This window comes from Fringilla coelebs (assembly GCF_963513975.1).
Source record: "Fringilla coelebs genome assembly, chromosome: 7".
In the NCBI taxonomy this organism is placed as follows: Eukaryota; Metazoa; Chordata; class Aves; order Passeriformes; family Fringillidae; genus Fringilla; species Fringilla coelebs.
The window spans coordinates 35944232-35956421 of NC_140035.1; the positions used below are offsets into that span (position 1 = coordinate 35944232).

A 12190-nucleotide genomic window follows, 5' to 3' on the forward strand; every position below is an offset into this window, starting at 1 on the left:
CCATAGTATACAGAAGGACAAAAAAAATACATTAACCATCCTGTTTTCACCTACTGCGCACTACTAGAGCGGGTAGAAATTCTACAGCACCTTCCTAAAGAAATCCCAAGAGCTGATTTCTGAATTGGTGGAATCCCTGTGACATTACACAGCACACAAAGGGTTAAAATAAAGGTATTATATTAAGGAAAAAGTGGACTTTGACCTCTGTGCCTCCCAAAAACTAAAAACCCCTTCGGTGCTGGACAAGGGGGACATTAAAGCACATTCCTCTTAATTCTGGGGAAGCAAGAAGAAACTTACCAGGGACAAAACCCTAAGAAAACCTGAGAATCTTTACAGTCATAAAGTTGTAAAGGAGCACAGGTCATTTAGCAATAGAAGGAAGCTGGACAATTCACCAGATTAAAGCAATACACCTGCTCTGAACTTGCAGCACACCCAGTTTGGTAACAAGCACCAACAAAGAGCAGAGAGAAAGCACGCAGGGATGGAAGATGCTCTTTGTGAAGTTTGTTTCTTAGAAATATTGTTAATTCTTCTCTGCCTTCCCTCAAAAGCTTCTATCAAAGAAAGGAATACATAAAACATTAGCCATATTTCTTAATTATATCTGCTTTCTAAACTACTTAAATGACACATCCCAATTCCAGTCACTGTCTCTGACAGCCCTTCCCCAGCGGGTGGGGGGGAATAAGGATTAATATTCAATGTTCAAATATTCAAGCCCTCCACTATTCCAGGTTGCTCCAAGCTCCCTCCAACCTGGTCTTGAGCACTTCCACGGTTTAATTATACACTTCTACAGTCATTTTTGCCTCAAAAACGTTGTCCTTTTTTTGCTACAATAACTTTACTTTCACCTCCTAACTGAAGCTTGAGGAACTCCACGGAATTAAAAAGCCGAATGCTGCCAAAGCACATCCCAGTTGCCTGTACAGAAATCTCAAGATTATTGTCACATGGAAGTGACTTTTCCCTTGAGAACAAGAACCAAAACACCTCCACGCCCCAGATAAGGTAAAATAACCCCCCTTGTCGCTGCTAGTGATACAACCAAACGCCGAACCGCAGCCGAGCCCGCCCCCGCCGCAGCGCCGGCTGAGGGCGGGGGTGCCCTGAGGGCAGCCCGGTGCTCCCGCTCGCCCGGGGGGAACCCTCAGGCCGGAGAACGGAGTCTCACCGCAGCTCCACAGCAAGCTGAGGCGCGGTCCCGCCGCCCCGGGCCCGCTCCGGTCACCGCTCGTACGAAGCCTCGGGCCCGCTCCGGTCACAGCCCGCACGAAGCCCCCGGGCCCGCTCCGGTCACCGTCCGGCCGCACGAAGCCCCCGGGCCCGCTCCGGTCACCGTCCGGCCGCACGAAGCCCCCGGGCCGGCTCCGGTCACCGTCCGGCCGCACGAAGCCCCCGGGCCGGCTCCGGTCACCGTCCCGCCCGCACGAAGCCCCCGGGCTCGCTCCGGTCACCGTCCGCCCGCAGCCCTCACGGCTCCCCCACACGCGCACCCAACGGCCACTGCCGCGCCCCACGCTCATTGGCTGCGGAGCGCAGCGCTCCGACGCCTGATTGGCCGGCGCGGAGCCCTCTCTCCCCGCGTGCGCCTCCTCCCCCCTTCCCCTCAGAAATTAGGGCCGCCGCCTCCCCTCAGAGGCAGTGCCGCCATATTCCCTCAGAATTGGTACCACTGTGTTCCCTCAAAGGTGAGCCGCCTTGTCCCCCCAGAATCAGTACCGCCATATTCCCTCAGAATCGGTGCTGCCGTGTTCCCTCAGAGCCGGTACCACCATATCCCCCCAGTATCGGTACCGCTGCATCCCCTCAAAGGCGGGGCCGCCGTGTTCCCTCACGGCTCTCCCTTCACGGTCCCTTCTGTCTCCTCATGGATCCTTCTTCCACGGTCCCTTCTCTCCCCTCACGCACCCCTCCCCTCACGGTCCCTTCTCTCCCCTCACGCACCCCTCTCCTCACGGTCCCTTCTCTCCCCTCACGGACCCCTCTCTTCCCCTCACGGACCCCTCTCTCTCCTCACGGTCCCTTCTCTCCCCTCACGGACCCCTCTCTCTCCTCACGGTCCCTTCTCTCCCCTCACGGACCCCTCTCTCTCCTCACGGTCCCTTCTCTCCCCTCACGGACCCCTCTCTCTCCTCACGGTCCCTTCTCTCCCCTCACGGTCCCTTCTCTTTCCTCACGGACCTTTCTCTCTCCTCACGGTCCCTTCTCTCTTCCTCACGGACCCCTCTCTCCCCTCACGCACCTTTCTCTCCCCTCACGGTCCCTTCTCTCTCCTCACGGACCCCTCTCTCCCCTCACGCACCTTTCTCTCTCCTCACGGTCCCTTCTCTCTTCCTCACGGACCCCTCTCTCCCCTCACGCACCTTTCTCTCCCCTCACGGTCCCTTATCTCTCCTCACGCACCTTTCTCTCCCCTCACGGATCCTTCTCTCCCCTCACGGACCCTTCTCTCCCCTCACGGCTCTCCCGCCGCCGAGCACTGACAGACCCAAGCGCGGCCGGCGGGAAGGGAGCGTAGCAGCTCTTGTACCGCTACTACAGACTCACATTATTACCCTGTGCTGCAAGGGACCCACGAGGATCATGGAGTGCAACCCCCAGCCCTGCCCAGGACACCCTACTAATCCCACCCTGTGCCTCAGAGCACTGACCAAACTCTGGCAGTGCCTTGAACTCTGCTTTGGGGCCGTGACTATTCACTGGGGAGCCTGTTCAGTGCCCAAGCCAAACTTTGGGGGAGGAACTTTTCCTAATATCCAGCTCCAGCCTCCTCTGGCACACATTAAAACCTACCTGAAAGTTTCCAGGCTGAAGGAGCACATTACAGGAGCGCAGACAAACCTACCTGCCACACAGGTCCATGTTGTGCAAGGAGCTCTGCTTCTTCATTTAAACATGTAAAGGTCGTAATGAAGTGTGTAAAACATCACTCAGTTGCCTAAAATTAACCTTCAGAGACATATGAGGGTTTAGAGCATCTAAAACAAGGACAAGCACTACCCTGCTGCTTAGTCTCCTTCATGTAAGTGACAGCTCTGGCAACACACCAGGGCAAGAGGACATTTAATACTAAAATAACATACTTTTGATGAACCAAGCTGCCTCCTGTTGTGAAGGAGTCTTCATGAAGAATTCTTCCAGGGAAAGCTACTGTGTGGGTTACCTCTGTGTTCACCATAAATAAAAGTGGAGAATGAATCCAATTAGCAAACCATTGAAATTTCTCCTGATGGGGGACTGTCCCTGTCCTCCCCCTCCCCAGGAGCACCTGGCTATGTTGAAATTTGGAGGTGCATGTGCCTCCTGCCACTAAAAATGTTGGAGGTACATCTCACACCAGTGCCCTCAATCACACAAGCCCCTGAATTTCTACATTTCCCAACCAGTGTTGTTCATGTTTTGTGTGATCCTGCAGCAATGTTTTGAAAAGGAAAATGAGCTGTTACACCCGTATCACCCTGAATTTTCTGTATTTTCCAGGAGAACCTGTACTGGTAACATCAGCATGGACAGACCACTCCATAAAAACTACCCAAACAAGTGACATTTTATTGGCGAGTTCTGCTCATAATGAATTTCCTTTTCCACGCTCACATTTCCTAACAGAGCGATTGGGGGGGAAAAGAAAAAACCCAACAAAAACAAAACCAAAAACATTTTGGGTAGCATTCCATTTGCAAGCGATAAAAATCATGTAACATTTAAAAATAAAACAGAGGATAACAAATTGAAACAGAAGTTGTAGGAAAACCCGTCCTGGTTCCCCCAGGAGTTGTTCCTCGCCCGGCTGCCGCCACCTCGGCCCCGCTCTCAGGGTACCGAGGTGCTCTCGTTTGGAGCTCAAATTTTAGGACTGGGACGTGTGCTATTATCACCATTCAAAGCCCTGTTGTTGTTGTTGTTGTACATTCTTCACAGAAAAACATAGAACAGTTTGCAGTAAACCAACCAGTTCTTTTTCTTCCCTTATTCTAACGCTAAGTCATACTGAAAGTTAGGGGAGGGGGGGGAAATGTGGCTTCAACATTCACCTACTTTATTACACACAAAGGTTTCTACTAAGAGCATATCCAGGTTGAAATACACATCTGATTTCCGTCATGAGGTTGATGCTTATGGGGTGTGAGATGAAATCTACTTCAAAATGACAAACACATCCCTTTTTGATGAACAAAGTGATACTTTTTGCCTTTTGGACCAACACTTGGTTGCTGGGTTGTTCCTCCTGAGCCTTGCCAGGAGAGGCAGCTTGCACTGCTGCCACAAATGAAATGATGGCTGGTGGCAATCACACACCTTACCATTGGTAAGATGTCGTATTTAGCATCTTTGTTTGCATTCTGAAAATCCCTTTCCTTGTTTTTTAGGCCCCCGAGGCTTTGTACACCAGAAATTACACAAGTCATGCACAGAAAATTGTAAATTGGTATCCACAGCCATTTTGAGGTATTCCACAAGAAACCTGGCTCTGCACCTGAATGTTCCTCTCAAAAACAATTTAAAAAAACCCAAAAACCCAAAGCCCTAACTGGAGTGGAAATTTAATTTAAAAAGATTCCTTCCAACCCCATGTTTCACCACATTTCATCAACAGACATACTTAATTCCCCAGGGGCACAAAAAAAGCCTTCTTCATCCTTTTCCTGGAATAATAACTTCAGTACTTCATTCCTAAATTTTCCTTGTGCACTTGGAAGAGATGAAGACGGGTGTTGTTTCCTAGCCAAACCAGAGAAACACATTCAGACAGCGGTTTTGGTTTACTGAATTTGTGAAGGTGCTCGAGGAAGATACCAGAGATCCCCTTGTGTTGGAAACAGCAGCGGCTCCTGCTCTAACCTCCCATCTGCGAGGAGGAGGCTGGGGAAAGACCTGGATTGCAGGGTCTGAAGACCAAGTTAGGAAGAAATGTGATCTCCTGGGCATGGATTTGGCTCGGTAGAACCTCTTGAGGCAGCCACGGCCGCTCCCGTGGGACAGGAGACGCTGCTCCACCGCGTGAGCGGATCGCAGAGGGACAGGCTTTCCTGTTAGGGCTGAGGTGGGACGGGCAGCTTTGTTCCTGGGGTAGCTGCTGCTCTCCTTTGAGTAGTACATTCAGAATGAGTTCTGATGAACCAGAGCTGTAGTGCCAGCCGTGTGCCATTTCTACACACGCAAGGATCGCCTGCAACATCTCACCGGGTTACGCTGTTCTGCGTGAGAAGTGGAAAACCTCCGCGGTGATGTTAGAAGGAGATAACTCGCTACTTCTGTAGCTGTAGAAAACCCATAGGCAGTAATATTTTCTAAAGTGCTTCTTTACTTAGCAGTTATTCTTTTAAAAATCAGACTTGTATTTTGTAGCGGCATTGTTTCCTAGTAGGTCATGGACCAGCAGATAGTTTCTGATGTAAAAAACCCATTACATATTTTGTTTAAGCAAATGACACTTGCTTTGATAAATGCACCAAAGAGAGTGACCCAAGTGCAAACCCCACCATTTCTGAAAACACGGCCTTATGCTGGTTTACTAATGCAACCTTACATGCTTTAAAAGTCATTTACTTCAACTCCAAGAGCAGGGATTAAATAATACAAATAAAAATTGAAAATCCAATGAAGCTATTGCCTATTTACTCTGAAATAAAAGAGTCTCACGATTCTACTGGTGCAAAAATCCCTCCAAACACATTTGTTTTATTGGCAAAGTCATTTAAGGTCACTTTTGCTTCCAAGACCATCTTCTTCCATGGTTTCCACTGAAGGAGTTTTGCTTTGTAATGGCTTGTGGTTCCACAGTGATTTGTAAATGAAAAACCTACTATGAATAACTCTACCGTAGTCACTAAATTACAGATACTGTCATGAGAAAAGTCCCAAACTTACAGTGTTTGTTTTAAAATTTTCAGCAAGACACAAAAATTCCAGTCAAAGTGTTTTCTTTGAGTGCCATTTTAAACGGCAATAAATGGCTGCTGTGCCCTCAGGATGGAGAATTCCATGTGCTTCTTACGTGTTGTACTTCGAATGTCCCCAGAGCTCGGCGTGGGAGGGCTCCCGCGGGCACAGCCACGTGGATCGGCTCCTCCTGTGGATGTAGTGCAGCAGGCTGGGATCTGCGCGGGGAGGCGCCGGCGGGGAGGCACGGAGCAAGTGTTGGGGCGGCCTGGTCTCGGGAGGCGATGGCACGAAGCGTCCCGGGCAGCGGGACACGGAAGCGGCGGCGTTCCGGTTCCGAGTAGCGGCGGTTCCCGCGGGAGGGGGTGGCTATTGCTGGGACAGCAGCGCGCTCCGGTTGGCCTTCATCTTCTCCAGCCGCTTCACCAGGTGGCCGTTGCTGACCTCCAGCTCCTCGGTTTTGTCCAGTGCTGAACGAAGCTGGAGGAAAGAAGGAAGCAGAAAAACACCGTGACTTTCACCGTGCTATCCCTTTGCAAAGGCACAGCAGGGTTTGTAGTTGCCAACGCTAACTGACTACATTAACTTGGAACATAAAGCAGCTGAAAATTCCTTTAGCAGAGTTAAACTGCTTTGCAGGCCACACACACAGGTGTTTAAGCACACTGCCAAAAAAACAGGGCATTTACAGAATGCTGAAGAAAGAAGGCCAAGGTAAGAAGAAATGTGGTCTCCCAAGTCTGGATTTGGCTTGATAGAACCATGTGTTTTGAGGCAGTCAGCATGGACAGAAGGTTACTCCTGTGGAGCAGGAGATTCCCAGACAATCACAGAATTTCCCTCAATCCAGAGGCATGAGGCTTTGGGTGATGTACACCTGTCTCACTGCTCAGCTTTTGTGTTTCTGGTTCCTAGAACTCTATCCACAGCTGTGACTGAGAGCCTCAGTTTCCTGTAAAACCCACCACGAGACTGGGGTAGGGAGAGAGAGCTGGACTGCACATATCTATAGGCAGCAAAGCAGAAGAACAAGCAATGAGCCATACTGGAAAAAAAAAAATCAAAGAAGCACCTCTGGAGGCAGTGAGACAGAAGCTGATAAAGGTATTTAGGCTGTAAGGAGACAGAGGCATGGTTAGAGTCTGTGGACAGCCACACTACCCCAAACAGGCCTGAAGAGATTGGTAGAGCAAGGCAAACAGGCTCACAAAGAACAACTCACATCCCTTTAGCGAGTCAGGAAGGAACAGTGAAAAGGCAGTGGGAGCTCACAGCCGTGACTGTGCCTCCAGTTTGAGTGCTGAAAACTTGATAGCACATATAGAAGGAGTAACTAAAGCAACAAAGCAATTAGATGCTTGTCCCTTGCTGTGCCAAGGAAGGTGGTTCCTCCCCTAAAAGACCCCAGGGAAGCAGGTTTCTCCCACAGGAGCAGGCTGACCTGTGACAGCTTGCAGGGGGAGTTACCTCTCTCTGCAGTTTGCGTTTCTCTGCCTTCAGTTCATCTTCTACTCGCTCAGCATTCTCAGCAGCAGTTTTGTATCGGGCTACCTGGCCTTCCAGTCGTATTACCTGAGGTGAAGGCAAAGGCTGGGAATGAGAAACTGTACCAAGAAGTTACTCTGAAACTTTACTCTTCCACTAGTACTCAAGAAATAACCAGAGAGATGCTAACTCCTCTTTGATAAAATAAAGGCTTATTTGCAGGGAAGAAAACAACACCGAGGAAGCCTGGCAACAGTAATTTACTGCTGACCTTTTGTACATATCCATATTTAATGTGCTTCCAGCAACAAAAAATACAGTCCATTGACTAAATTTCTCTTAGCAAGAACATTGCTGATGTACCCTGGACATCAGAGCAAACAATCAAAATGGAACAGCTGTGTATAAACTCCATCTCTACCACATCACATGCTGGGAACCATTTAAAACCTGTTGACAACTAGGCATAAGAAAGTGTTCAGCAGAGTTCATCAGGTACTTCTGGTTTTGATCATTCTTCCCTCAGTACAGATTAATATATTCCTTCTTCCCCATACAGAAATGTCATAGTGGCCCTCATGCTTCAACACTCCTGTTTCTTATTTTGAGGGAAAATCACAGTAAACATTATTTCATTTCTCATTTATCAAAACACACTTTCTTTTTGTATTCTCACCATGCCTGAACAAACAGAACAAGCCAAAAACTTACATTCTGCTCCAATGCTGTTATCTCTTGCTCAGACTTTGCTAGTTTAAATTTGAGATCACTGATCTGTCTGTTGGCATCTCCTAAAAGAATTGCAGATTTATCAGAGATGTCAGAACAAGCGTGAACAGTTTCTAATAAGTCTGTGGTAAAATTTCCATGCATCAGGGATCTATGTGGGGCTGCAGGAGAGTAGTTATCTCAGAAAGTGGCCAGGACAGAGGCCCCATTCCCAGTCCTCCCCGATTCCCTGTGAACCATTCTGAAGGCAGAATGAATCTGAACTCCCCCTAGCTCTGCTGAGGAGCAATAATGGAGATTTCCAACTGCAATCTTAAATAAAGGCTCCTAATTCCCTTGCCTCTGTAGAGGTGCATGGCTGCTCCCAGGCTAAAGCTCCCTTGGGACTGAAGGCTCATTCTTACTCAGAGCCACATGCTTATTATTGTACTGATACATTTTCTCATTCACATGCAGGGCACAAAATTCTCTTAAAATTAAAATACAGCTCACTTTGGAGGTCAATCATGTGCATATCTGTCCCGTTTTCCAGAACTTCATCTTCAGACTGTGTATTTTCCATCTTGCCATTCCTTTGCTTTTCTTCCAGTTGTCCCTTTAATTTTTTAATCTGAAGGACAGAAAATAGTTATTAAAATCACTAAGGGAAATTGTGGCTTGAATTTACTCCAGTATGATAAAACAAATTATGTATTTTTTGAACATAAATTCAAAAAAATCTTCTGTTACAAAGCAACATCCTAGAAATTCTTTTGGCAAATGACTCATGGTATTTTATACATCAGTGCTTATGTACAAGTTCAGGATCAAAACAATGAGTGAAAAATGACTGGTTTATTAGAAAAGCCATAAATCTTCTGCAGGCACATCCATGTAAAACAATCTTAAAAACTCCCAAAGTTGCGTTTGGTTGTGTGCAAGTCTCAAGGCCAAGGTCACTGAGCATATATGAAAGCACAGAGTGTCCTGCAGGGCAACAGATCAGCTGAGGTTTCTGGAATAAGCTTTATAGCCACTATGGAATACCATGGTACCAGCAATAATCAATAATTCCTTTAATTGCTCTTTACCCATCTGCAATTCCTCCAACAAACCTTTCCAAAAGGCTCATTTACCCACAGACCCAGCAAAGGGGAGGGCTTACTCTTGGAGAGAAAATTTGCTTCTACAATTTCTGAGCCATGTCACGGGAGGAATGTTTTGGAGGAAGAACAGAGTGGCCAGCAAGGCAGCAAGTCCTCAGCAAGAGCAACCAGACCCCAGCGCTGTTGCTCTACACCTTGAGTTTGGGCTATTTTTGTTTTCTGAATCCTTCACTTGCCCTGTGATTACCTGGTCTAGCAAGGACTCCCGTTCATCAATGAGCTTTTTCAGCCTGTCTGGAAGAGAAAAGGGAGAGTTCAGTGCTGACCGAGCCAGCGGCGCGTCGGGGAGCGCGTGTGGGACACGAGGCTGAGCCGCTCAGGTTAGTGACTACTGATGGGGAGTTAGGGCACGTACCACAGGACACGAGGCCCAGCGGGGCTGGGAGGGGGCTGCAGCCAGGGCACTTATGGCATTCTCACAGAACATGCTTGTCCCAGCAGTAGCAGCAGCCAGCTGCATGCAAAGAGGCTAATCTTCTACGTTAGGTTAGCATGCAAGAACTCTAGGGTCAAGCACAACTGCAACACAAAATCTCACAGATCTTGACAGTTTAACACAATGACAATACTGTAAACACCTATAATCACATTCTCAGCACTTTTAACTCTTCCCTTCTTTTACATGGCAATGACATTTTAGCTCCAATATTATGACCAGAAAAAAACATTTCCCCATCAAATTATTTGTGTTTCGAATGCAGCAGTCTGGTAAAACTCTGTTTTCTCTTCAGAGTCAATTCTCCAGGTCAAACATCAAGAGGCAATGGACAACCTGCACCAACTGTTGTGCTACATTTGGGCTTGGAAGTGCTACAGATCAGCACATGGGTATGTGCAGCCTTCCTTAATAAAGTGCACTCTACAGAATGAGACAGCTGGAAAAAAAAAACTACAAAGTAAGCAAACAACTTCAATTTTTTTCTGTCCCCATTAAGGGCTGCAAAATGTGCAAGCACATTTTCTTACCACCCAAATGACCTAAATGATTAATTAACAAGCTCAGTTTGTTCAGGTACACCTCAGGCAGGAGTGCACTGCAACACCACATGGAAATACACTCATTAGGAGAGGATCTGTTGACCTCAGCTGGGTCTCACCGCAGGTTTGTTCAGCTGGCCTCCCTTGCCAGCAGTGCACAGCTCAGGCTGTTCAGAGCTCAACTCCACAGCTGAGGTCTGGCCTGCTAATTAAATGGTTAAAATCCACAGGTCACTCAAGAAAAGGATTTTTTTGTAAACTTTAGGAAAGCAAGGTAAATTACACATAAGAGCCTGGCAGGCTTTTACCAAGTAAATTCTGTTGATAGACAGACTTAAATATTTTTAAGAGCTTTAAAAATACCATTTCTTCTTTGTTGACAACTCCTGAACAGGCCAAAGTCTTGTGGTTCTCCCTTTTTTCTTGTGAGCACATGCACTTAAAGGGAACCAAGAATCTGTATTGAATCAAATCAGGGTGAAAACTGTTCTCCCAGTGGAAGTCCCTCTGTACAGCAGGCATGTGGAGTCCATTAATGGTGGTACACATAGTCCCTTTCCAGAGCATGGAATAAAACCTTTACCTTGGCTTTTGATGCAATACCCAAATACAGATCTTAGTGTGACATCCCAGTTCAGCAGATCTTTGGATTAATTTTGAACCTCCTGAAGTCCTATTCTTTTTTTTTCATCCATTTGTAACACACCCAACACCTGAGCACTGATATGAAAGAACAAAAACAAGCCCAAATTCTTTTGTAAATACCACCCACAAACAAAATGTCCCAGTATAAACCCCTTTAAAATAATAAAACATTTTCACAGATCTATACGGGAAGGAAAGAAAACTTAAGACAGAAATTCTGCAAAAGATGGAAGATATGGCAGAAAAACAAAGGTCAACGAAGAAAGCAAGAACAGCAAACAGGTTGGAGAAACTTGGGCTCAAGAGATTGTGTTGGGATTTAGAGGCCAGCAAAGACTGAGAAATGGAGTTCCAAGGACTGGAAAGAGAATGAGGACTGGTGCAACAGGAAACCTTTAGGCCACTACAAAATCAGCCCGAACTCATTGACTCCAAAAGGGCAAAGTAACACATTTTGATCCTGAAAATCATTTAGTTGTGACTTTCATTAACACAGCCCCTGCTGTGGGGTGAAACCTGCCTGCCTGAAGAAAGGACATCTCTGCCAGCCTCCACTGAGGAAGCATACTTGCTTCCCCAAAGCCCTTTTCCTGCAAAGAGGATGCATTTTGGGGTGAACCTTCAAGTTTGGTCTCACAGTCAGATCTCTCGGCCCTCATTATGGACATCTGTGCACCCCACTGGGACATGCAGACAGCAGGGTTTACCAGATCAGGGAAAAAATGAGTTTGCTAAAATTGCCATTCACATAGAAGAAAAGTTTTCTGCCTGTAGAGATGAGGGTCTCTTGGGTTTCACTTATCTTAACCTCCCACATTAGCACAGAAACCTACTCTGCGGGGTCACCTTAATTTTGCATTTAGGAGATATTTTTCCAACAAATCTGAGGACCTTGAGAACAGATGAGCAGGAAAGAACAGCTTATTGAATCAGGACAGGAAGCAGCTAATTAAAATTCTCATCTGTAACAGTCATTATCCTTATTCCACATAGAAAGATACTACAGAGGATAATGAGAGTGTGACATTCACCTCAGTTAACTTTGGAAAGGTGATTCCCAGGGTACTCACTGCACCAGTTCATGGCCTTCCCACACCAGAGTTTAACAGAGGACTGAGGAGGAGATGGGGCCTGTGAGGGAGCAGGACACAGAAGGGTGAGCACGGTGCTGACCAGTGTCTTCTGCCACAGTTCTGAGTCCAGTCTGATCTCATTGCCTTGGCACTGCGGGTGACTCGAGGCATTGCTTACTCAGGTGCTGCTCCAAACATTCCCAAATCAGCCACAGATCCTCCATGTCTCTTTCCACTTGGAAG

The 12190-nt window shown here is 47.2% G+C and overlaps 1 protein-coding gene across 1 annotated transcript in view; it reads right to left on the reverse strand.

The window, feature by feature from the left end:
- Positions 1-3538: 3538 nt before the first annotated feature.
- The window catches only part of LRRFIP1 (LRR binding FLII interacting protein 1), a 104068-nt gene continuing 95416 nt past the window's right edge, over positions 3539-12190 (reverse strand). The window contains exons 22-26 of the mRNA XM_084209710.1: positions 9439-9485; positions 8599-8716; positions 8089-8168; positions 7360-7464; positions 3539-6372 (exon numbers count right to left, since the gene is read on the reverse strand). Of these exons, the coding sequence (XP_084065836.1) occupies positions 6262-6372; positions 7360-7464; positions 8089-8168; positions 8599-8716; positions 9439-9485 (461 nt within the window). The 3' untranslated portion in view covers positions 3539-6261. The remainder of the gene's footprint in view (positions 6373-7359; positions 7465-8088; positions 8169-8598; positions 8717-9438; positions 9486-12190) is intronic.